General features: G+C 46.5%; 2 protein-coding genes across 2 annotated transcripts in view; one reads left to right on the top strand and one right to left on the bottom strand.

The window, feature by feature from the left end:
• The first annotated feature begins 2 nt into the window (after nucleotides 1-2).
• Nucleotides 3-19,545, top strand: Ddx27 (DEAD-box helicase 27). The gene is made up of 21 exons (XM_010618237.3): nucleotides 3-165; nucleotides 1,108-1,254; nucleotides 3,737-3,796; nucleotides 4,038-4,203; nucleotides 5,003-5,052; nucleotides 5,166-5,252; nucleotides 6,151-6,256; nucleotides 8,179-8,352; nucleotides 9,283-9,433; nucleotides 11,078-11,177; nucleotides 11,290-11,431; nucleotides 12,071-12,224; nucleotides 13,144-13,225; nucleotides 13,322-13,499; nucleotides 15,238-15,344; nucleotides 15,529-15,631; nucleotides 16,877-16,971; nucleotides 17,053-17,176; nucleotides 17,544-17,631; nucleotides 18,390-18,464; nucleotides 18,597-19,545. The coding sequence occupies exons 1-21, from the start codon at nucleotides 73-75 to the stop codon at nucleotides 18,613-18,615; spliced, it is 2,301 nt and encodes a 766-aa protein (XP_010616539.2). The 5' UTR covers nucleotides 3-72; the 3' UTR covers nucleotides 18,616-19,545.
• A 1,347-nt stretch (nucleotides 19,546-20,892) lies between these two features.
• The window catches only part of Znfx1 (zinc finger NFX1-type containing 1), a 26,397-nt gene continuing 21,990 nt past the window's right edge, over nucleotides 20,893-25,299 (bottom strand). The window contains exons 11-13 of the mRNA XM_010618236.2: nucleotides 24,696-24,806; nucleotides 24,304-24,399; nucleotides 20,893-23,673 (exon numbers count right to left, since the gene is read on the bottom strand). Of these exons, the coding sequence (XP_010616538.1) occupies nucleotides 21,232-23,673; nucleotides 24,304-24,399; nucleotides 24,696-24,806 (2,649 nt within the window). The 3' untranslated portion in view covers nucleotides 20,893-21,231. The remainder of the gene's footprint in view (nucleotides 23,674-24,303; nucleotides 24,400-24,695; nucleotides 24,807-25,299) is intronic.

Genomic DNA, 25,299 nt, shown 5'->3' with positions numbered 1-25,299 from the left:
AAGAGGAAGTCAAGGAGGAGGGCGGGCCTGACAGCCGTGCTGCTCACTTCCGGAAGTGGGTTCTGTTTCACCATGCTTGCGGAGCTCGGTTTAATCGGGACGATAGGCGAAGATGACGAGGTGCCAATGGAGCCAGAGTCTGACTCTGGAGATGAGGAGGAAGAGGTATGAGCCGGGCAGTGGTTATGAAAGACAGCTGCGGGCAGGGCCCCGGCCCCATGGGATACCATGACAGCGTCCCGTCCTCGCGATTCCTCAGGCCCTTGTCCTCGAATCCTCAGCGTCCCCCAGGGTAGGGCTCAGCAGGATCCCGATATCCTCAGTTCAACTGCCGTTAGCTTTCTTGCCCCTCTGTTCTGTTGGCCATGTTATTAGTGTCGCCCTGCTGGACACAGTATCGGTCTACTGACGTGATAGTTAATCCAGGCCCAGCCTAATAGAGGTCCAGAGGTGAAGTCAGTCATGGTTCCTGTTCAGAGATCCTTAAGGTTTACTGAACGCTGCTAGACGTAGTGTTTACTGTTGCGACTTAGCAGTGGACAACATAAGCGCCACCCTCCAGAAAGCCTACGTTGGAGTGGGAGGTGACAGACAATACACTTGGGCAGGAAAAAGGCGCTTGCAGTTCAGAGATTCAGCCCAGGTGTTTTCCCTCTGCTCTTCTCAGCCTCTGCATATTCGCTCCTGGTCTCCCTCGCCGTCCCATCTTTCTATCCTGTTCCCATCTCAAGCCAGAAGCCTTGGCGTGATTCTTGGCAGCTTCTTTTTTCTCTTCCCATTTTCCCGACATCCCAGCCCCTGGCAACCACCTCATCTACTCTGTTTCTATGAGTTGGACTTTTTACATCCTGCATACATTCTGTAGGGGTAGGAGCTGTGTTCACTGTGTGTTCAGTGGAATTGTGTCAGTGACATTTTCTACAAACCTATTTTGGCTTGCCTGATTTATCAGTTTCTGAGAGAGGTGTGTTAAAACTCTCTCAATGTGTGAATAAGTCATTTTCTCCTAGTTACCTGTTTGGCCCTGTGTAATTCTGTTCTCTTATGGGCCACCTTCCTTTCTTCTTTCATCTCGCCCCATAGTCACCCTGTCTGTTCTCTTCCCAGGGGCCCATTGTGCTGGGCCGAAAGCAGAAAGCCTTGCAGAAGAACCGCAGTGCTGATTTCAACCCTGACTTCGTTTTTACCGAGAAGTGGGGGATGTATGATGACAGCTGGGCCCTGGCTGATGTCATGAGCCAGCTCAAGAAGAAGGTGAGACTGACAGTGTTGAATAGTCGACAGCGGGCTGTGAAGGTTGGACAATGAGTCACGGGGAGGGTTAGCCCTGGCCTCAGTGCTTCTTAACATTCAGTGGATTCTGAAACTCCTTTGAAAACATGTGATATACTTTTGATGGGGTGAGGAAAGGCGGTCACAAGTAACCCACAGTCTTGATTAACACCAAGGTATTAAACGTTGAAAAATGGATGTACTGCAGACTATAGTTACAATCATATTCATCTATCTACAGACGACATATAGACGTATTATGCCATGATAGCTTTTCCTGGAGGTGGGGTGGGTAAGCTCTGACTGACTTCAATGTATCTATTAAGACAGACTTTGATTTTTTTTTTTTTTTTTTCCCCTGATACCAGGGATTGAACTCAGAACCTCACACATCGAACTCAGAATCTCACACTTGTCAGGCAGGCACTGTGCCACTGAACTAAATCCCTGGCAGACACACCTTGATTTTATAGTGCATACCTATATAGTACCAGCAACTCAGGGCTTTAAGTCTGGCTCTGGCCACATAGTGAGATCCTGTTTCTTTAAAAGAAAAAAAGTTTTGGAGGAAATTTGCAGATGGCCCAATGTTGAGTTAAAAAATAATGTAGCTATGCTAAAGTGTTCTTGTTTTTACATGTTCACTCCTTTATTAGAAAGATACTTAGATCAGTTTGTAACAAAAGACAATCTAGCAGACAGCCTTTGTTTTCGTGCTTGCTTGCTTGCTTGCTTTCTCTTTCTTTCTTTCTTTTTACACAGTCTCACTATGTAGTCCAGGCTGGCCTCGAACTCATGGTGATCCTCCTGCCTCAGCCTCCTAAGTGTTGGAATTACAGGCATGTGCAACCATGCCTGGCACTTTTCTTTCTTTTTGGCAGCACTGAGGATTGAACTCAGGAGTGTTGTACCACTGAATTACATCCCTTGCCCCTTTTTAAAGAAATTCCTTATTTTGAGACAGGGTCTTGTTAAGTTGCTCAGGTGGGACTTGAACTTGTCCTCCTACCTCAGTCTCCCAAAGTCCTAGTTGTACAGGCATGTGCTATCATGCCTGGCTAGCCTTGGGTTTTTTTGATAGTTGAACTCTGCCTCTGCCCCACAGATACTGCCGTTTCTCTGTCACTTGCTAGGTGTTTTCATGTGGCATCACTTTCAGGGTCCTTGATTCTCACACAGTACAGCCAAAGCTGCCACCAATGTGTTTTTTTTTTTGTTTGCCAAGAGCTCATGCATTTCTGTAAATCTGGCTAACAAGCTAGAAGGTGCAGCATTTTTTTTCCATTCATGTGCTTCAAAGAGAAACAAATAATTGCCTGCTCAGAACAGTTTAACCCAAATTCTTCTGGTTCTTGTTCTGATTGAAGTAAATTGTCATTGCCTTTTCAAGATCGTCTTGAGAAGAATTTATATAAGTATGTATAGTATATATATTATTTCAGAGAATAGCAAACGTTTTTCAAGTTAATCATGAAATATTTGTTTTCCTATCTCATTTTTTAAAATTCGTTTCAGGTTCATTTAACAAATATTCCATTTGTTGCCAGGTTCTACTGTTTCGGTCCCATGTGACTAAGGACTTTGTCTTAGCAGCTTATAGCTTAGCAAGGTACAAAATAATTGGACAGCTAATTGTACAATTAATTACATTTGTGGCAAATGCCATAAAGGTGCAGGGTGCTATGAACATATATAAAAGGGGCTTCCATTAGTTACCCTCTTTTGATGTTTTAGCAATACCAGCATTATCTGAATTTACTCACATTTCAACATTTTAATTAATAGGCTGTTATGCTGGGCACTGTGGTGCACATCTGTAATCCCAGCACTTGGGAGGCTGAGGCAGGAGGAGTAGCACAAGTTTGAGGCCAGCCTAGACTATACAGTGAGTTCAAGGCCAGGATGGATGACATAGCAAGACCCAGTCTCAATCAAACAAATAAATAACTCAAACGACTGGGTTGTAGCTCAGTGGTAGATTCAGTCCCCAGTTACACAAACACAAAACAAGATAACTCCAGAAAACACACTGAAACAACAAAAATTAAAACCAAAACAAACAAACCATTTACATGTTGTTATTTATTTGATTTTTTGAGACAGGGTCTCACTATGTAGTTGAGACTGACCTGGAACTCACTATGTAGCCCAGGCTGGTCTTGAACTCACAGTGATCCTCCTGCCTCAGCCTCCCGAGTGCTGAGATTACAGGTGTGTGTCACCACGCGCAGCCCTACTGCATGTTTGAATTGCTTTCTGTTAGTTGAAAGGTTTTTACTTTTTACAAATGTACTATTTATGTAATACTTCTTTCTCCCTTTTGCCTGTAAATAACCTACAGATTTATTAATTCGTCTAAGGCCCGAGAGGCCCTTTCTGTATTACTGTCGAGACCTGACATGCCAAGACTTGCTTGGTCGCTTTCTTACATGACTGTTTCTTTTTCCTCTATTTTTATCTGCAGAGGGCAGCCACTACCTTAGATGAGAAGATTGAGAAAGTGCGAAAGAAAAGGAAAACGGAGGTGAGAAAGAAACACAGCTACTTTTCACTGTTGTGCTGTGAGCTGTACCCTAAGCACTGTTTCTCTCTGAGCCTGAGCTGGGTGCAGCTCACACAGGTGCCCTGCTGTGTGCTTGTCATCTACATTCACTAGGAAGCACACAGCAACGTGTCCAGGCTGTAGAGCTCAAGAGTGCTCCTTTTAGGTTCTGAATTTCCTGAAATTTGTAGTCACTTTGCTTTATTTTGAATTCTGTGTCCAGGATAAAGAAGCCAAATCAGGGAAGTTGGAGGAGAAAGAAGCTCAGGAGGTCTCTGACCCGGAGGAGCAGGCAGGCCTTAAAGGGAAAGAGGAAGTAGCAGGCTCCGCAGATGAAGAATCAGAGACTGACTACTCATCCGCGGAGGAGAACATCCTCACCAAAGCAGGTAGACGTCATGGTGGGGCTGTGAGAAATGGGACTGGAGCTCGTTACAGTGGACTGTGCCTGTAATCCCAGGACTTTATTGCAATTTAGTGAGACTCTATTGCAAAACAAAACAAAACCATTTAAAAGGGTGGGAGGGCTGAGGATTTAGCTCAGTGGCACTGTGCCTGCCTCTTAAGCGCAAGGTCATGAGTTTGATCCCCAGTACCAAAAAAAAAAAAAAAACGGGGCTGGGGATAATGCTCAGTCTGGAGACCCTTGGTTCAATCCCTAGTACCACTCACACACAAAAAGAAATGGGACTGGAAGTTGGGAGCCTCTACTTCTACTTGGTAGGAATTCCTTTTCTCTTATGTACGGTAGGATCTCCCTGCTGTTATGTTCAAGGTTTTATCTTCCCTTGGCATTTTGTTCAGGTTGTTATACTTTGTAGGCAGCTTCCTCTTTCCCCGTCTGTAGCCACACACAGCTGCCAGATGGCTGTGACTCAAACTTCTTCGAAGTTACCTTTATCCAGTGGGCTCCCCCATGTAGCTCAGTGTTGCCGGTAGAAATGTATGTAAAGCACCACAGTGTGGGACAGTGTTGAGAGCTGGTCTCTGGACTGTGCCTGGCTGCTCTGCTTTCTGTCTACCTCAGGCAAGTCACTCAGCTGCACTGCCACTCATTGTCCGTGTCTGGGAAGTGAGGCAGATGTGTGGGCTCAGAGGAGGCCCACATAAAATACCAGGACAGTGTGGAGCAGATGCGAGTGCTCAGTGTGTATGAGCTGTGAGCATCAGCTGGGTTTTTCTCCCTAGATACACTCAAAGTAAAGGAGCGGAAGAAGAAGAAGAAGAAGAAAGGACAGGTGAGCTTGGGAAACAGGGCAGCTCACTTGGGCAATCTGAAAGGATTTTAAACTTGTGGTGTTCGTGGACGCTTTTGCTGAATGTTCATCCTGTATCTCTTGGTCTTGTGTAGGAAGCAGGAGGATTCTTTGAAGATGCATCTCAGTATGATGACAATCTCTCCTTCCAGGACATGAACCTCTCCCGGCCTCTTCTGAAGGTAAGTCTTCTTGGGGAGCCTGGGTTGATCTTTTTTTTGTTTGTTTTTTGAGACAGGGTCTCACTATGTAGTTGAGACTGACGTAGAACTCACTATGTAGCTCAGGCTGGTCTTGAACTCATAGTGGTCCTCCTGCCTCAGCCTCCAGAGTGCTAGGATTACAGATGTGCGCCACCACACCTGGCTCTGGGTTGATGCTTGCAGTGCCCCCTTAGTAGAGTCCTGGCTCTCTCAACTCTCTTGTTTGCACAGTTGCTAGAGAGCCCTCTTAGGCAGTAAATTCCATCCTGTCCCTCTTCTTCTCTGAGCCCTTGATGGCTCCCACTTTCACTTGGGAAAGAAGTCACATTCCTTCCATTAATCTAAAACACTCTGCCCCTCTGGTCCCTCCTGACAGCATCTCTCTGCTCATTCTGCTCTGGCCACACGACCCTGCTGGCCCTCAGCTAGGTCAGGCAGTCTCTTTCTCCAGGCCTTTATATTTGCTTCCCTTTGCCTGGAAGACTTCTTGCAGGGGTCCGTTGGGTACTCTCTCACCCCTTTGGGGTTCAGCAGTACCTTCCCTGACAGCCCTATTGTGAATTGCACCTCCCTTTCCTCCATGGCCCCTTGACTGCTCTTTTTGTCGAAAGCATGTATTTACGTGTGACATACACTTGTCTCTTCGTTTGTCTTTTTCTGCCAGATTGTCAGCCTCCTGAGAGCAGGGCTTTTGTTTTTTGTTTTGTTTATTGCTATATGCTCAGTGCATAGAACAGCACCTCACACATGGTAGGTTCCCCGTTTGTGTGTGGACTGAATGCCTGACAGGACTGAGAGAGTCACTTCTGGACGCTCACTCTATTTATTCCCTGCTGAGGTTCTGCCAGGCCCACTTGTCACTGTGTGTTCTCTTCAGGCCATTACAGCCATGGGCTTCAAGCAGCCCACACCAATCCAGAAGGCATGCGTCCCTGTGGGTCTGCTAGGGAAGGACATCTGTGCCTGTGCAGCCACTGGGACAGGTGAGACGGGGTCGTGGTGGGTGGAGGCACGGTCCCTTCTTATACCCAAAAGGTCTGTGAAACATGCTTGGAATTGTGGATGATATACAAAGTTTACAGCAATTCATACTCACTTGGTGGTTTAATGGCTTTTGAACCTAGGGGGACTCTGAGGTGACCAGTTTAAAGCATATTGACATTTCTTGTGCACCCTGCTTACCCCCACCCCAAAGATGTAGCTCGATGGAACTTGGGAGACAGTAAGGGTCCTCTGTTGTGGAGGAGACCAAGAAATGAGACAGCAGCCTGCACGTCCTGGACTGCCAGCCCCTGCCAGCCCAACTAGAGCGGGCACAGGAGCTAGAGCAGACTAGGTCTTGTCTTCTTGGCCCCTGCAGGTCACCCCTCTTACCCAGCTCCCTGCAGCTGCTGGGACAGAGATAGACTGAATAATCTAGGGCCGAGGATTTAGCCTCACAAGCGCAAGGTCCCGAGCTTGATCCCCAGTACAAAAAAACAGAACAAAACAGACTGAACAGTCTAGTCTTTAAAATGCTATGATGAAGACGAAATATAGATCCAGTCTACTGCACATACACAGCTTGAAGGACCAGGACATTTGGGCCATTCGCTCTGTAGAGCCCAGGAATCAGTGTCCTGTGAACCTGAATGGGATGGCCCAGTGATTCTGAGCCTCTCTCTTCAGGTCACAGGTGACACAGGACAGCAGTGCAGTGTGTGTGGTCATCACCTCCTGTGTTACTCTTGTAACACAGGCTCCCCAAGAAGTGCTTGATCCCTTCCAAACCACATAGCAAGTGATGGGGCCTAGTGGGTGTCATGTCTGCCTCTTTTTGTAAAAGATCGAGAATTGCCACATTTAGCTTGTTCACACATTCTTTTTGGAGACACTTTGGCAATCCATGGCCCAATTCTGAAAGCTTTATTAAGAACTGTTAAAAAAAAGAATTGTCAGTTAGCCTGTTTATACTAACTTGTGCTAAAGAAATAAAGATGCTTGTAAGCAAGGCTTTTCAGAGGCTGACAAGGCCTGGCTCATTAAAAAATCAAATACATTAGAAAAAATATAGTAGGGCTGGGGATTTGGCTCAGTGGTTCCACCGCCTGCCTCACAAGCACGAGGGCCGAAGTTCGTTCCCCGATACCAAAAAACAAACAAACAAACAAAAAATACAGTAAAAAGCACCCTCAGCTCTTCAGTTTGCCCCTCTTCCCCCAGAATCTGAGCCCACTACTGTGTTAGTAACACTGGACATGCCAGTGTTTACAAATACATATGCAATTGAAATATATTTCAATTCAAACGCAATACGTAGGTATATCTCCCCCCTTTTATTTTGAAATGATCGTAGAGCAATGAGAAGTAAGAAAAATAGTGACTAGAGGCCAGGCATGGTGGCACACGCCTATAATCCCAGCACTCGGGAAGCTGAGGCAGGAGGATTGCTATGAGTTCGAGACCAGCTTGGGCTACATAGTGAGTTCCAGGTCAGTCTCAACTACATGGTGAGACCCTGTCTCAAAAAACCAAAAAAAAAAAAAAAATAGTGACTAGAGTTCCTTTGATCCTTCACTTGGTGGTAACATCCTACCTACTGCAGGACAGTAATGTCTGTCTCGGATGGGGTTGTTGTTCAGCAGCAGAGTGCTTGCCTAGCATTTGTGAGGCCCTGGCTTCCATCCCTAGTACTGCAAAACAGAATTTTGTCTCTGGTTGGCTGCCTTCTAGGTGATTTTTCTTACTTTCATGCTTCTTTGTACTTCCCAGGTGTATTTACATTGACTGTATAGTTTGAAAGCAGCAGAGCTCTATGAAAAATGTTTTTCATGTTGTTCTGACCAGACAGGCTTACTGTGCTCAAGTGAAAGCCAAAAGCTAGAAGGAACTGAACCTTTCTTTGTTTTCCTGCTGCCCTCTCCAGGTAAAACTGCAGCTTTTGCTCTGCCAGTCCTCGAGCGTCTGATCTACAAGCCCCGCCAGGCCCCAGTCACCCGAGTGCTGGTGCTAGTTCCCACCCGGGAGCTGGGGATCCAGGTGCACTCCGTCACCAGGCAGCTAGCGCAGTTCTGCAGCATCACCACCTGCCTGGCTGTGGGTGAGTTTAGGGGCTGAGGACTGCCAGCCCCCACCAGGCTCTGCTGTTGGGGAGGACAGATGTGCTCTGCTCTTCCAGGCATGGGGGCTGCCAGGACCTTGTGCTTGCAAGGCAGGCATGGTGCCACTGAGCTAAATCCCTGGCCCCATGAATCAGTATTTGGGGCAAACTTTCCTTATATGAAGTTACATGATTATGTTATCTACCCTGCATTTTGCCCTCCTTATTAAATAATTGGGATTTATTCATTAAATTTTTTTTTCATTTTTTTCTTCTATTTTCACTTTTTTTTTTCTTGTCCATTCCTTCCTTTTTCCCTCCCCTCTCCCTTGTTAAATAATTGGAATTTAAAGGTGATTCCACCACACAGGAGGCTGAGGCAGGAGGATTGCTGCTGCAAGATCAAGGCTACCTTTGGCTACAAAGCGAGTTTAAAACCAGCCCGAGCAACAACAACAAAAAAATGGGCCTGGGATTTAGCTCAGCGGTTCAGTGGCCTGCCTTGCAAGTGCAAGGACCTGAGTTCAATCCCTGGTACAAAAAAAAAAAAAAACAAAAAAACAACAAAAAAAACCCAGCCTGAGCTACATAGTGAGATTCTGTCTCAAAAAAAACCAACAAAAACAAACCAAAAGTGTTTTTTGTGCTTGTGTAGAGACATCAACAGTTTTCACAGATGCTTCTCTCGGTCCTTCTATTCTGAAGTGTTTTGGGGCCATTATCATTTTTTGTTTTTGCACTTAGTCCAATTATAATGAAATAATGTGTCTCTCCCAATGTATTGCAAAATCCATGTGGGTGAGGCTTCTGTCAGTCTTGTTCTTGGTTTACCGTGCATCTGGCTAAAGCAAAGGAAGGTGGCAGGTGTTGGGTTGACACTGGTGAATGACCCACTGACCTGGCCACCTGGTGGGGCTCTCCGCTTCACAGGGGGCCTAGATGTGAAGTCGCAGGAAGCAGCTCTTCGGACAGCACCTGACATCCTCATTGCCACCCCGGGTCGGCTCATTGATCACCTCCACAACTGCCCTTCCTTCCACCTGAGCAGCATTGAGGTGCTTATCCTGGATGAGGCTGACAGGTATGCCTGCAGGGTGGGGCTGGAGGGTCCCGTGAATCAGGCCCTGAGGGGCACATCCCTGGACGTAGCAGCTGCCAGCCTGGGTTATGCTACAGAGCTGTCAGCCATGGGTGTGCGATACCCCTTTAGCCATCCTCACTGGACCTCTGTCCAGGCTTAGGCTAGATGTTTTTGCTATTTTTTTTTGTTTGTTTGTTTGTTTTCTCCCTCTTTCCGTAATGATTAAGCGATATGGTAGGTCAAATATGGGCTCTGCCACGTCTTGTCTGAGATTTGGGATGTTAATAAGATTCTCAAAACAGAACCTTTCCTTGTTTGTACACGAAGACAGGAATAGTACCCAGCTGACAGTGAGGAGGCATCAAGTGGTAATACAGGGAAAGTGTCGTGCGTAGTGAGGCCTCCACAGGCTGTCTGCACGACTGTGACGGCGATGCCCGCCCTTCTCCCCTTCCACTTTCTACCTCTCTGTCTCTTGCTTCCTTTTTTCTCATATATGTCCCATCTGCTCATCTCTTTCCTTCAGCTGAGCCAAGTGAACTGAACTGAGGATAGAATTGGGGCAGGGAAGTCACAGACAAGTCAGAACATGTGAAGGTTGACTTGCACATGCAGGCATCTTAGAACTAAGCAAGTTCTTGGGCAACCTTCTGACCCGGTGTGGCTGGCCCTGTCTTTCCCTGGCTTAGCAGGAGCAGCTCCACCCTTCCAGTTGTTCTGGCTGAAACTCCTAGTGTTGTCCTTGTCTCTTCCTGGTGAGTCCTGTCAGTGCACCCCCACTGTAGGGGTCTGCAGTGTTCTTCCTTCTGCTTGGAATGACCTTCTCCTCCTTGGAATGACCTTTGCCTCCTTGGAATGACTTCTCTTTCAGCAAGAGTGAAGGGCATGACCTTGCCCAATGATGGTTTTTCTGAATCCACTCACTGGGAGACAACTAGACAAATCCAAAGCGTGAACAAGGCTGAGGGAACTTTCTAGGTGAAGGGAGGAGACTAGATAGAGACAAGAAATGCAGCCACTTGCCACACAGGAGCTTTGATTCTTAGACTCAAATAAAGACAGTTGTAAAATCACATTCTGGGGACAGTTGTGGAAATTTGAATATGGCCTGTACTTCAGTGAGAACTTTTTTTTTTTTGGTACCAGGGATCGAACTTGGGATCTTGTGCTTGTGAGGCAGGTGGTAGAAATGCTGAGCTAAAACCCCAGCCCTTGTTCTATACTTTAGATTTATTCAGACACTTAAATGTCTTGGGTGTGACTGTGACATCGTGGTTAAGTAGGTCGTTTTTCTTTTTTTGTACCGGGGATCAAACTTGAGTCCTTACACTTGCAAGGCAGGCGCTGGAACCACTGAGCTAAATCCCCAGCCGAAGGTCATTTTTCTTAGATTAGTGCTGCAGTAGTTGGGGGTAAGATGTCATGACATCTGTGACTTGCAAAGAGGTTAACAAAAAAAGAAAGTAAATGTGGCGTTATGATAATTCTTGGTGAATCTTGGAGAAAGGGTAGAATAACTATCATAAAATAAAATAGGAGAGCTGTAAATATAACCAGTGACAGCAGAACCACGGCCTGTATGGTGTTCTCTGTCCCTCACCGAGCACCCCCCGGTTTGCATGTCCTTCCTCTCTGCCTCTCCAGGATGCTGGACGAGTACTTTGAGGAGCAGATGAAAGAGATCATCCGAATGTGCTCCCACCACCGTCAGACCATGCTTTTCTCAGCCACCATGACGGATGAGGTGTGTCACAGAGGGTGGTGCAGAGGACCTCAGCTGGCCTTGAGAGGAGTTGCCTGGGTGAGCCCTTCACCTCCGGTCGGAGAGCTGAGCATCCCTGGCTTTTGCTTGGCAGGTGAAAGATCTGGCTTCAGTCTCACTCAAGAATCCTGTCCGGATATTTGTGAACAGCAACACAGACGTGGCTCCTTTCCTGCGGCAGGAGTTCGTACGGATCCGGCCTAATCGGGAAGGGGACCGGGAAGCCATTGTTGCAGGTGAATGTTGAGGGCAGGACTGCATCGTGGGGGTTTACACTGAAACACATGCTTTTTGCCCGCTTGCCTCCTCCATCCGTCTCTCCTAGCTCAAGGGAGCCGCACTACTTTTCATTCGCTCCAGCATTCTCTCCATGAGTCCTTGCTCTCACCACTTTGCCTCCCTCCTGCCATCTAGTCTTGCTTTATGTCTTGAACTCTGCTGCTCCGGCCCTTCGGTGCAGACATTGCTGCCTGGTGCCTGGATTGTTGCTGCAGCTTCTTATTTGCTGTTCTTGTTTCCATTCGGCCTTTTGTAATTCATCCTTCACATTGCACATCAGGTCTTTACAAAAGAACATTTGCTCTTTTTATTTTGTTATTTAACACCCTTTGGTGGCTTCCACTGCTCTTAGACAGAAATTCGAACTCCGTAGTGTCCTTCAGAACCCTCCAGTACCTGCCTGCCTGCAGTCCCCAACTGGAGAGGCTTGTTGGTGACTTTTGCCACATTTGCCTGCTTGAGACCTCTCATCCCACCACTCTGCACTCTGACATTTATCACTGTCCACAGGGTAGCCTGCCTTCTCAGGTGAGGAGAGGGTGTGAGTTGTGTAGGAACCTGAAAGCAGCCGCTGCCTCACTCTTTTTCCCTGCTAGCTCTGTTGACGAGAACCTTCACTGACCACGTGATGCTGTTCACTCAGACCAAGAAGCAGGCCCACCGCTTGCACATCCTCCTGGGGCTCCTGGGGCTGCAGGTGGGTGAGCTCCATGGCAACTTGTCACAGACCCAGCGGCTGGAGGCCCTCCGGTAATGTTCTGGGCAAGGGCTGACACTCCCTAACCCTCCTTGGGCAGGTCAGAGACAGAAAAGTAGGACCCAGAAGGTTATATTAGAGCAGTAGTAGGTACAGCGTTATGCTGTGCTTTAAAAAAATTTAAGCTAAGGTGGTGGGTAGTGCCTACAGTCTCAGCTGCCTAGCAGACTTAAGGCAGGAGGTTCGCTTGAGCCCAAGAGTTTGAGGCCATCCTGGGAAACATGGCAATACCTCATTAAAAAAAAACAACTTTTTTTTTTTAATCTGAGCACAGTAAGGTTATGTCTTCCATGCATTTAGAACTCTGCCTTTGTCTTCATGGATGATAACCCTCACGCCCAGGATCTTATCCTGTGTGAGAGTTGTTAAGTGGGGGTGCAGCAGGACACTGGGAAATACACCAGTCTGTTCTGCAGCTTTCCCAGAGCAGGGACATACTTGGGTCCAATTGGACAGGAGTTAGACTTGAAGCCAGCAGTCATCACTTGAGCATCTGCTTTGCCAGGTGCTGTGACTTCTGTGTGATTTTTTCCATTTGATTATCACATAACCCTCCTCCATCCCTGCTGATCACAGGTGCTCAGAGGTGTGTGTTAAAGCAAGGCCAGTGTGAGCACCGAGACATTTGCCTCTGTTCTTTCCTCTAGTCTAGCTCAGAGGTTTTCACATATGAGTCTGTGCGGGATTTCCTGCCTGAGGTAGTACATACGGAACTATCTCTGCCCTACACAGTGGGTCAAGTGTGAGTGTGGAAGTTGGATGGGCTGACATTTAGACCCTGTCACCACTATGATGGTCCCTACTCTGCTCCTTGACTCTGATTTACGGTGATTCTGTTGTCTGGTAGCCCAGGCTCTGGGGGAGCATTTTGGGGTAGGGTATCTGAGTAAGTATCTCTGCGGCTATTTCTAGACGCTTTAAGGATGAACAGATCGATATCCTTGTGGCCACCGATGTGGCAGCCCGTGGACTTGACATTGAAGGGGTCAAAACGGTGAGCGGGTCCTGTCTTCCTTGTACTTGGTGGATCTTTTTGCCTCCTCGCAGTGCCCCTTCCCCATCTGACTGATGCTCGATTCCAACCCTCCAGGTAATCAACTTCACCATGCCCAACACAATCAAGCACTACGTGCACCGGGTGGGACGAACGGCACGTGCTGGCAGGGCTGGGCGCTCTGTGTCTCTGGTGGGAGAAGAGGAGCGGAAGATGCTGAAAGAGATTGTGAAGGCCGCCAAGGCCCCCGTGAAGGCCCGGATTCTTCCCCAGGGTGAGGAGGCACAGATGTCTTTAGCACAAGGTGCCTGTTGCAGGGCAGGGGCACAGGGTGACAGCTGAGAGCAGCACTCTGCATTCGGGACCAGCTTGAGTCCCAGGTTCGCTGTCTCCCTGCCGAGACCCCTGGGCAGGTCTCACTTCATTTCTCTGGGCTTCGCAGGCTTCCATGTGTGAAAGGGATGGATGATAGAAATGTAAATGAAGAATCTACTCACAGGTACTTTCCTAGGAGAACTTGAGAGGAAAAGATCTTGTCTACGGGGAAAATTCCCACTAACTTTCCTCGTTTTTTTTTTAGTTTTGTTTTTGGTTTGGGTTTTTTGAGACAGGGTCTCACTATGTAGTTGAGACTGACCTGGAACTCACTGTGTAGCCCAAACTGGTTTCCAACTCACAGCAATCCTCCTGCCTCAGCCTCCCAAGTGCTGGGATTATAGGCATGCTCCACCACACCTGCCTTTAATCTTCCTCTTTCTGTTGCTGGGGAAGAGGGTAGGGAAGAAAAGCACTCATAATTTTTTGGTAGCTTTCATTCTTTTTGATCCTCTGATTCATGGGGGTCATATAAAGGACAAACATCTTTTATATTACTTTCTGTGTGTGTGTTTGATACTGAGGTTTGAATTTAGGGTCTTTGCATTGAGCTACATTCCAACCGTTTTTAACATTTTTTTTTTTTTCTTTTTGACATCTTAAAATTTGGAGATAGTGTCTTACTAAGTTGCCAAATTGCTCAGGCTGGGCTCAAATTTGTAATCCTCCTGCCTCAGTTTTGTTGAGTGCTGGGATTACAGGTATGCACTACCACACCTAGCTACTTTTTTCCTTGGTGTTACAAAAATAATATGTTCATTATATATTAATATATATGAAAAATAATAAAAGTATAATTCAAGAACTCACCTTTTAGCATAGGCTGGCCTTGAACTTACTGTGTAGCCCAGGATGGCCTCCTGTGGCAATCCTCCTGCCTCATCCTCCTGGGATTACAGGTGTGTGCCACCAGACCTAGCTTATAGATGTCCTTTTGTCTCATTTTTATTGCAGTCTGCCCATTAGCAAGCTGTTCCAGTCTTGTCCAGGAGATAAGGCTAGAGCACCTGATGTTCTGGGGGAGAAAGAGATAGTAAATAAGCTAATGGTCCATGCAGTCGAGGATAACAATTGTAGGAAGAAGGAGGGGGCCTGCTTTAGAAAAACTATTCAGGTAAGGCCTCTGAGCAGCTGGCTTGGAGCTCAGTCCTGGATGATAAGAATGAGGCTGCCTTGAGCGATCAGAGTATGTCCACTGAGAGGACACAGGCAAGGGTTCTGCGGTGAGAATGAACTTGGTGTGTGTGGGTAAAAGAGAAGGAATGTTAGAGGGTCTGGGGCATAGTGAGCTAGGGAACAGAAATCTAGAGTGGTAGACAGGGACACTATTAGGAGTTCAGGATCGATTCAAAGAGCGCAAGATTTCTGAGGTAGTGGGGAAGTCAGGTTTATTTCTTTTTTCTTTTTGATAGGGTCTTGTTATGTTGCCCATGCTGACTCAGGACTCCTGGCCTCAAGTTGTCCTCCTGCCTCAGCCTCCCTGGACTGTAGGCCTTGTCCAGCTCTTAATGGGGGAATGTTAAATTGAAATGTCACATATTAAGAACCACACTTTCCTGTGTCAGAAAATATTTACAGTATTGTATTGGCCTCATAGTATTTACCCTTATTAATGTCCCTTTTATTTTCTTCCTTAGATGTTATCCTCAAATTCCGGGACAAGATTGAGAAGATGGAGAAAGATATTTATGCAGTGCTGCAGCTGGAAGTGGAGGAAAGAGAGATGCAGCAGTCGGAAGCCCAGGTGAGGCTGTGATGGTGATGAGGCCTCGAGGTTGCCCAGTGTCAGGAGTCCCCACGGCCCCACCTTTGAAAGGCTGACAAACCATCAGAACCCTCAGCGTTTGTAGGCAGTGGCTGTCTGCAGCTGCCATGTTGTGGATTAGCAGGTACAGTCTTTATGGCACATGTCCTGTACTCTCCCACAGATCAACACAGCCAAGCGGCTTCTGGAGAAGGGGAAGGAGGCACCAGACCAAGAACCTGAGAGGAGCTGGTTCCAGACTAAAGAGGAGAGGAAGAAGGAAAAAAGTAAGTCAGGGAGATTCCTCAGAAAGCTGAACCTAGCCAGGCATTGTGGCGCACACCTGTAATCCCAGCGCTTGGGAGGCTGAGGCAGGAAGATCGCCATGAGTTTGAGACCAGCCTGGACTACAGGAGACCCTGTCTCAAAAAAAACAAAAAAAAGAAAGTATAGAATTACCATAGGATTCAGTGGTTTGCTCTTAGTATATACTCATAAGAACTGAGAACAGGAGCTCCTACGGTCACTTGTATGCCATGTTCTTTGAAGCACTAGTCGTAGTGGCCAAAAGGTGGAAACAGATGTCCATCAAGTGCTCACTTAGGCAGCACATATACTAAAATTGGAACGATACAGAGATGTCCATTAGAAGTCGAGGAGTGGCCAAGAATTTAGCTTAGTGGTTCCGCCAGCTGCCTTGCAAGCACAAGATCCCGAGTTCGATCCCTGGTACAGGAAAAAAATTTTTTTTGAGGGGTGAACAAGTGATATATATGTTTCACATGTGCTCATTGGAACATTATTCATCTATAATGAAGTCCTGAAACATGCCACAAGGTGAGCCTTGAGACATGTGCCCTTTTGCAATTAAGCAAGTGTATCTGACATGCCGAAATAAGTTCCTAAAGTAGACTTGTAGGGCAGAGGATACACATATTGTTAATTTTGCAGAAATTGCAAAATCACTTTTTGTGAATATTGTACTGGGAATTTCAGATATACCGCTTATATTTGAAGGGACAAGAATGGTGTATGTACGTTACATTTCCATGTCAAAATGACAGATACAAGTATACTGGTAGGAAGGAGTGGACTCTTTATTGTAAGTCAGATCTTCATGTTCCCTGGCAGAAGGTCAGTAGATAATGAATGCCTTCAATGGATTAATGAGCAGTAGTAAGACAGGCATGCTGCTTAGTGAGATGAAGGTAATCATTAGAGGGACTGCTGCTTTTCATTTTAAGGTGTTAGGTACCAGTTTAAAATAGTTGTCCTGTTGGGCATGGTGGTGCACGCCTGTAATCCCAGCACTTGGGAGGCTGAGGCAGGAGGATCACTGTGAAGTTGAGACCAGCCTGAGCTACATAGTGAGTTCCAGGTCAGTCTCAACTACATAGTGAGACCCTGTCTCAAAAAACAAAAACAAAACAAAACAAGAACCCCCCCAAAAAAACAAAATAGTTGTCCTTCTGTTTGTAAACGTACAAAATTTGAAGCAGTCCCTGACATTTCATGCTGTATTCTTATTTCAGTTGCTAAGGCCCTGCAGGAGTTTGACTTGGCCTTAAGAGGAAAAAAGAAAAGGAAGAAGTTTATGAACGATGCCAAGAAAAAGGGAGAAATGACAGTGAGTGGCCTCCCCTTTGGAGTTTGGTTACACGAATGGGTGGGTCAGAGACATCTGGTCACCCCTCACCTTTTCCCCCAGGCAGAGGAAAGGTCCCAGTTTGAAATCCTCAAGGCACAGATGTTTGCTGAGCGGCTGGCCAAGAGGAATCGCAGAGCCAGGCGGGCCAGGGCAATGCCTGAGGAGGAACCAGCGAAAGCCCCTGGTAGGTGGTTGGGGAGCACTGCTGAAGCCAAGCGTATAGTCAGGGAGAAGGTTTGAGGGATAAGAACAGTGGCCCACATTTTCTGAGTAATCGGTATATACCAGTGAATGGGAATGTCCCTTTGTTGGCTTTAAGGGGTGGAGTGACACTGATGTTGGTGGAAGAGCTACGATTGAACCTCGACCTGACTTTGGAGCCCACCTGCTTCCTGGCTATGACTTAAGAGGAGCCTGTGAGGGTAGAATGAGGGGAACAGTCTTTGGGTGCCAGACTGTCCACTGAACTTGGAATCATTACATAGGGCTTTAACTAGCTTAGGAGCTTGGGCCAAAGAGGACCATATCTAACCCATTCTCTCTGTTCACAGACAAGAAGCAAAATCCAAGGAAGAAATCTGTATTTGATGAAGAACTCACCAACACGAGCAAGAAGGCCCTAAAACAGTATCGAGCTGGGTAGGGTTTTAAGTGGTCATTGAATCTTTGGTATTTCTATGGAAATTATAAATCTTTTACTTCATTCCCCAGTCCCATTTCTCAAATACTTAAGCTCTATAATATATAAACTCAGGGATTCCTGTCTGTCCCCCACACTTGCTAAAGCTTGCCTGTGGATCCCAGAGTGAAAACAAGAGGAAGAGGGGTTAAAGAACCACTGCTATCTGCAGTTTTACAGCCCTCTTGCCTTGGAGATGAGATGGCCCATTTTCAAGTTCAGAAATAGAGCTTACTCTCAGGGGAGGAGTAACAACTATTACCTCAGGATCAGACTAAAGAACCCCAAAGGATCTTGGCTTGCCTTTGGCTATATGTTATCCTATCACATTCATCCATCCTATGGTGGTGGGGAGACACACACTGCTTCTCAGGTAGTCTTAGTATGTACAGATAAAGGAAGGACTTCCTCTAAGTTTGTTTTAAAGTTGGGGCCTGGGGCCGGGGATTTAGCTCACAGGTGCCGCTACCTGCCTTGCAAGCACAAGGTCCTAAGTTCAAGCCCCAGTACCACAAAAAACAAACAAATAAACAATAAAGTTGGGGCCTGACTCAGGAACTGCATGCTGTCAGGTACAAACATATGACTTGGATTCCAGGCCCTGAACACCGCGTATGCAGTGATGCTGCTTTTCTTACGCAGCTGGGGGTTGAAGGGGTGACATCACCCGAGTACCCAGCAGCTGGCCTGTTTCAGCACCTCCTTTTCTCTCACTCAGCCCTTCCTTTGAAGAAAGGAAACAGTTTGGTTTGCCCCACCAGAGAAAAGGAGGAAACTTCAAGTCCAAGTCCAGGTGACGTATACACCTTTGGAGGCCCAGCGGCTCTATGTGGTTGGAGAATAAACCTTTCATAAAAAGGGGAGCTGCTGCTTCCTCTTTCTCATCTTACTGTCCTGATTTTTCTTTTTTCCTTTTTTAAAACAGATACAAGAGGAGGAAGTAGCTGTGATGGCCTGAAGAAGTTTGTGATGCAGCCTTAAATCCCTTCCCTGTGGGAAGTCATCCTGGTTTGGTTTATATTGTCTCCATTTGCTTAAAAAAAAAAGTTTTAAAAAGCCTGTCATTGGTACATTAGAAAAAATTAAAAGTTGGGGCAGTGATATGCATGTTTCCTAAGCATCATTACCCAAGACCCCTGTTTTTGTTAGCTTTCTAGTTGCATGAGGGGGGTTAAGTTTAGTATCTCTGCCCTTGGTGGCGGTATATGCTGGCTCTGTCATGAACACTTGGAATGCATACTGTTTATTCTTCTACCGGGGTTGGGTGTAGAGAGAGGAGATGCTTGCTAGGGAAACATTCTCCTGTTTTTTGCTCTTTATTATTTTACATTCTTCTGTTAGTAGTCCAGAACTAAAGGTGTTACTGAGCAGCAGCCACGTCCTGGACATTCAGCATGCTGTGCTGTGTCTGTCTGTTCACTACATGCCTGTCAGACAGGAATTGTTATTCTCATGTCCCCACTGAAGAAACAGAAGCTTGGAAAGACTCACTTCCCAGGGTTGCACAGCTGGTGGGTAATTCTGGTTTTTGAAACCAGTGTACCCGAACCCATACTGTTAACCCTTAGCACTGTGCTACAGAAGTGCTGCTGGAAAGATAGAAGCTCAAAGAGGGCAGAAGGAACTCTTTGACTCCATAAATTAGCGCCTCACAGAAACCACCTTTTAAGCTACAGGATGGTTCTCATCCTTTTGTGAATCACCTGGTTAGACGAAAACTGTGGAGCATCTTTTGGAGTAACTGTGGTTCATGCTCTGCACAATTTTAGGGAGTGTATTAGACCCCCCCCATCTTAGAAATTATAGTTCTGTGCCCGGTGTGGTGGCGCACACTTGTAATCCCAGCACTCAGGAGGCTGAGGCAGGAAGATTGCTGAGAGTTTGAAACCAGCCTGGGCTACACAGCGAGTTCCAGGTCAGTCTCAACTACATAGTGAGACCCTGTCTCAAAAAACAAAATGAAACAAAATAAATCATAGTTCTGCAGTACATACCCTGGATATTGATGCATTCAAAGCCATTCATTCAGGCTGCACTTAGCAGTCACCAACACAGGTTCCAATTAAAAGGTGATGACATACTTGTGAAGGAATGTGGTTCAGACTCAAATCTGAATGTGCTTTCAAGAAAGACCCTTAGAATACCATTAGGCTAAAAAAAGCCAAGTGCAGTCAGGCATGGTGGTACATGCCTGTAATCCCAGCATTTGAGAGGATGAGGCAGGAAGACTGCTGAGTTCAAGGCCAGCCCGAAGTACATAGATCCTATCTCAAACAAACAAACAAACAAACAAATCACCAATTGCAGAACCCTTCTAAAGGGAAAATTGCTTATGCGTAGATTGCCTCTAGGGGAACCCACGAAGCAAACGGATACCTTTTGTTGGGAGTGGAAACTCCTTTCACCATGGGTAGAAAGGACTCGCTCTAATAAATACAAGAAGCCCATACCATAAAAGCATTGCAGGCAGCACCCACCCTGTCCCCTCATTGGCTCAGGATGCTTCTAAAAGGAAGACACGGACCACTGATTTTCCCAATGTTTTTATTAACTGGCTTTATAGGCTAAAGTGCATAGTAAAGACAAAAAAGGAAATGCTTACATAGGAAAGGACCAGCGTTAGAAAGGACCTGAGATGCCTAAGTGTCTGTTCTAAGGGACCCTGGACAGAAGGAATGCAGATACAGGTGTAGGCCTAGGACTGGCTTTGGGCCGGGGGCTGATGCCTGCAGAAGCTATTGGCATGCTGACCCTGCCTAGGCAAACAAAAGCTGTGAGGTGCTGGGATGAAAGCTCACACTTGGGAGAGGGGCTGTTGGCACTGAATGGGAGTTTAGCTCCATTCAAGGCCCAGGGGAACCAGCCCTGCTACCCAACTCTCCTAGGGCAAGAGAAGAAACCCTGTCCAAGTGCAAGTTACAGAAAGGCTACAGGGGTCACTCCTTAACCTAGGCCTACTGCCTAAGCCCCTTACTGGGGGAGGATGCTTTCCCATTTTCAGTGAATATGTAGCTGGGTTAGGGTGAGTGGCAAAATCTTTGTCTATCACATAACTCCATCTCCTGGAGGCTGGGTGCCTGAGGAGCAGGGCAGCAGGGATTCTTGTGCTCCTTGAAGGGATAAGCAGTTTATAAACTCTGGGCCTCTGTTTATTAGAAATTCTGCAAGTTAGGGCCTGGAAGTTAGAATGAGTCAGCTTCACTGGATCCATACTTTCTGCCTTGGAAACACTGCTGAAGAAACAAATGACTGTGTCAGGACCTGGAATTACCATTATGTAGCCCTAGGTGGGAGCCCCAGATTATGTCCCAGGGAGTCTGTCCCTAATTTGCAGAAAAGGAGAAGTGAGATGTTAATTCTGCTTTCATTTCTGGAGGTAAAGTGCTTACTCTAGCGCAGGGATAAATCTAAAATTAAATGTGGGCAAGCCCTAAAAGGGGATTCTTAGATGGTAAGACTGTCTTTTAGGGTAGTAATAAAAAAAAATAAAAAAAAAAAAAAAAAAAAAAAAAAAAGCTGACCCCAGCAGGAGGCCAGGGCAAAAGGCAGCAGTGTGCCATCTACATCATCCTCCGGATCTCCTCAAAGTTCATCATGTTGTTGGCTGTGTCAGACCAGGCAGGATGTTGGGCTCCGTCCATCTCAGAAGCCAGCTGGTTGCTCCCTTCTAGAGTATGATGCTCGCCGCCAATCACCTCCTGACACTCAGGACAGGTGCCCCTCTGCATGGCTCCCCCACATTCGCTAATCACATAGATGTGACCATTGGGGCACTTGAACCAGTGGCCACGAGGAAAACCCATGGCCTTGACAATCTGTACTCGCTCTTCTTCTGAGATGCCCAGGCCAGAGCAGGGAAGGGTGGCTTTAAGAGCATCCATCTTTTTCTGCACAAGCTGTTCATCCTCCTGTGTGAACTTAGATGTTCTCTCGAGGATGTTCCGAATACTGGAGACTTCTTCTGCTATGCTACCTTTCACCTTCCCCTCTGCCATCCTGCAGCGGGTCAGGAGGTTTACCAGGTACATAAGCCTCTGGATTTCACTTTGGAGGTCACTTAGTTCCTGGCTGGTAAAGCTCAAGCGTTTCTTGGCCAGCCAGTCATGGACCTGGTCTAGTCGAGTCCTCACTCTTCTCTGTTCTAAGACATGGACCTTTTTCAGGGAATTTTGCAGGTTGGCCAAGTGGTCGTAAAAGCTTATGTAATTTTCAACAAGGCCTAGCTCCTTCACTGACAGATTTTCCTGGGCCAGTTTTTCCTTTAGCATTATAAAGTCTTCAGGAAGCAGCTGGTGGAGGAGGCTCTTACTCTCCAGAAGGACCTTAAGTCGTTCCTGGCTGACTGCAATTTCCCCTGCTGAGCCTTGTATCTTTTCCTTGACAATTTCAATCTCTTCTAGCCGCTGTTTGATGCTGGTTCCATATCTCAGGTTTTTGCGGATGGGTACCTGACAGATAGGGCACACTTTCAACCTGATGGCAATTTCATCATTTTTCTGCTCATTCATGTAGCGGTCTAGTGCTTGTACCTCAAAGAAATGGCTACAGTCTTCTAGCTGCACAAAGCGGGCATCATGCTCATCCTCAAAGCCAAAGAAGATCTGGGTGACTTCTTCTTGGTGGCAAACATGGCACTTTTTGGGGCATGGCTCCCCACACAAACCAATACAGGGGTGGCCACAAACCAGCAACTTAGTACAAGGCACATAGCATGGGGGTCGGTCGCAGGGCTCAGAGCAAAGTTTAGTGCACTGGTAGTGCTGGCAGCGCCAGACACAGGGCTCCACGCAGGGGCTGCACAGTTCCCCACACTTCTTCTTGCACTGGCTGTGAACACAGCGGTTCTGACACGTCCGCTGGCAGGGTGGGCATTCGCCAATGCATGGCTCCTGGCACTTGTGTGAGCAGATGAGCAGGTGCTTGCAGGGCTGCTGACAGCGCACATGGAAGCGCCCTTCAAAGCAGCTATGGCAGGAGCCAGGGCAAGGATGTCCACAATCTAAGATAGTACCACATCTGGCAGTACATTCAACTGGCATATTATACTTGAGGTCTTCCACATTACCACATTTTACCTGTTGATTGTGCCCACACTTGAGTTTTACAGTGACCATTTCTGGACACAACTGCACACAGCCCTCACCACATGCATGGCTGCATCTGTGGCCACATCTCAGGACCTTGGGGCAAGGCTCCTGGCAGCAGAAATCTGACTCGGGCATTGAACAAGGAACCATCTGCTTGTGGCCACACTGAGGAATGGTTTTGGGTACCTTCACCTGACAGGGCTCACACTCCTGGAAGCAAACAAGGGGGCACCGGTGTCCATCTGGACAAATGACCTTCTGGCATGGCTTCATGCACTGGAACTTTTTATGTGAGGAGTCATAAGGGTGGCAGGCATGGGTGCAGACGTGCCCACAGCCCAGCCGGAACTCACAGGGGAGGCTGCAGCCTCCTTCGGGCACTTTTTGGAAGTCTGAAGCTTTGGATACTAAGGTGTAGGTATCAGGGTGGTTCTGGCAGCAGAGCTGGAGCATCTGGCCTATTTGATTGTTTTCTCGAAGGGTATGGATGATCTTGCTCCACAGGGGCACCTTGGCCAACATCTGCATGTTTCCAATGCAGTACATCCCCTTCTTGGCTCGGGACAAGGCCACACATATACGGTTGGATATCTGAAGAAAACCCACCTTGCCTTCCTGGTTGCTCCGCACAAGGGAGAGGAGGATGATGTCATTCTCTTCCCCTTGGTATTTGTCCACAACATGGACCTTGACGCCAGCAAATGTCGTGGCTGGCATGAGTTTGCGCAGGCAGAAGAGCTGCCCAGTGTAGGTGGTAAGGATGGTGATCTGGGAGGGCAGGTACTCCTGGTACACGAAGTACTTACATAGCTCTACCACAAAGTGAGCCTCATGTTGGTTCTGATGGCTTCTGCCTTCTTGGATCTCCTGTTCAGGGAAGTTATGTTCTACAAAGAAAAGGTTGGAAGAGACCCCCTGCAAAGGAAAAGAAGTGACATATTAGAAGGCTTACACATGACACTTGGTTCTGCTTCCTGTTTTCACATGCACTAGTCACTGACTGCTCCAGAGAGACTGTGAAAGAATTTTGTACACAATCTTTAATTTTGAAGTTAGTTATCCTCTACTTTGTTTTGAGACTATTGCAAATTATGAGCTGGACAAAGAGTTTGTTTATTTTAGTTTTCACGATACTCATTTGATATTAATGTTTACAACAGCCATCCACAATCCAACTGTCACAACCAAGAGAACAAGTGGCAGCTCTGATGATAATATTTATTGGGTACTCAACTGTGGTGACTGCTTTACAGATTATCTCCTGTACAGCAAAGAGAAGAGGCAGGAGCCATTATTCTCACCGTGCAGAAGATCCTGGTGCTAAGAACAGTAACCTGCTCAAGGTTACACAGCTATTAAGTGGCAGAGCTAGAATTCGAAAACTTTGGTCTGCATTCAGCTACTATACTGTTCTCCCAAAACCAAGCTTTTGTTTCATTTTGCTTTGTTTTAAAAATTGGCTCTTCTCTGACTTGTTTTCATTCTGAGGAAAAGATAACCCCCTAGGTTGCTGACAACATGGAAAATGAGGGAGGACAAACTCACCTTAATATTCTCATACTTGAGAACAGAAGGATGATTCTCTAGATCCTGATAGATATGAGGAGTCAAAAGGCGAGCAATTTCAGGACGCATACGATGCTGAAAAAGACATGTATGGCATTAGAAACCTGGGTAGAGGAAAAAGGAATAATTTCTCTAAGACCAGATTGCAGGTAGAAAAATCTAAGGTAATATCTGAAATAACAGGGAGAAAGAAAAGAAGGTAAACAGCTCCTTTATCCAATAAAACTCAACACAGTGTGATCTTGTGGCATTTTAAAACAGAAAACAAGTTTGAGTCTATTCTATTTTTGAGATCTTTCCTGTTGGCAGCTGGCAGACTCCCTGGAGCCTTTTCCACTATATCTGATAATAACAGAAGCTCAACATCTCACCTGGTAATTCAGACGCACAAAGGGAATATTCACTTTCACTAGTCGTTCAAAAAGGGACACCTCAAGGTTGAAGTTCTTTGCCAGATCATACACGTTTGCACTGGGACGCAGCTGAGAAGAAAAACATGGCTAAAGTTCTCTACTGAAAACAGTCTGACTCCCACTCACCCGGCTATCCAGCTACTGCACCAGTCAACCAGCTTCACCAAGTACCTCCTTTGTACTTGGCACTATGCTAGGTGCTGACAGGTTAAGGGCTGACAGTGACAAGGGCCATGAAGACCAAACCAAGGATGATGTGACAAAGTGCTCAAGGGTAGAATTTTTAGGTAGATCTCTTTGACCAGTGACACCAATATGGAACATCAGCATTCAGTTATTTGAAAAAGAAACCACCAGAGCAAGGACATGTGGGAACACTAAAAAATGAGACGAAGTAAGAGAAACAAGCTGAAACCTGATCATATTGGTCTTTTAAAACAAAAATTTTAATGATTTTTCTGGGGTTTTGTAGGACATTTTAATTTAAGAAGCACCGTTTTTAATATTAAGTTCAATAGAATCCACTAGAGGGTTTGTTTTTTTTTTTTTTTTTTTTTTTTTT

Source organism: Fukomys damarensis, unplaced genomic scaffold, assembly GCF_012274545.1.
Source record: "Fukomys damarensis isolate Sample0158 unplaced genomic scaffold, DMR_v1.0_HiC HiC_scaffold_22, whole genome shotgun sequence".
Lineage (NCBI taxonomy): Eukaryota > Metazoa > Chordata > Mammalia > Rodentia > Bathyergidae > Fukomys > Fukomys damarensis.
The sequence above is the reverse complement of the archived record's forward strand: the minus strand, read 5'-3'. Positions and strand labels throughout refer to the sequence as shown.

Excerpts from the sequence above, each read along its gene's own strand:
- Ddx27 (XM_010618237.3), top strand. The coding sequence starts at position 73 with ATGCTTGCGGAGCTCGGTTTAATCGGGACGATAGGCGAAGATGACGAG. Across the intron at positions 6,257-8,178 it reads CTGTGCAGCCACTGGGACAG|GTAAAACTGCAGCTTTTGCT; the intron begins GTGAGACGGGGT and ends TGCCCTCTCCAG. Across the intron at positions 9,434-11,077 it reads ATCCTGGATGAGGCTGACAG|GATGCTGGACGAGTACTTTG; the intron begins GTATGCCTGCAG and ends CTGCCTCTCCAG.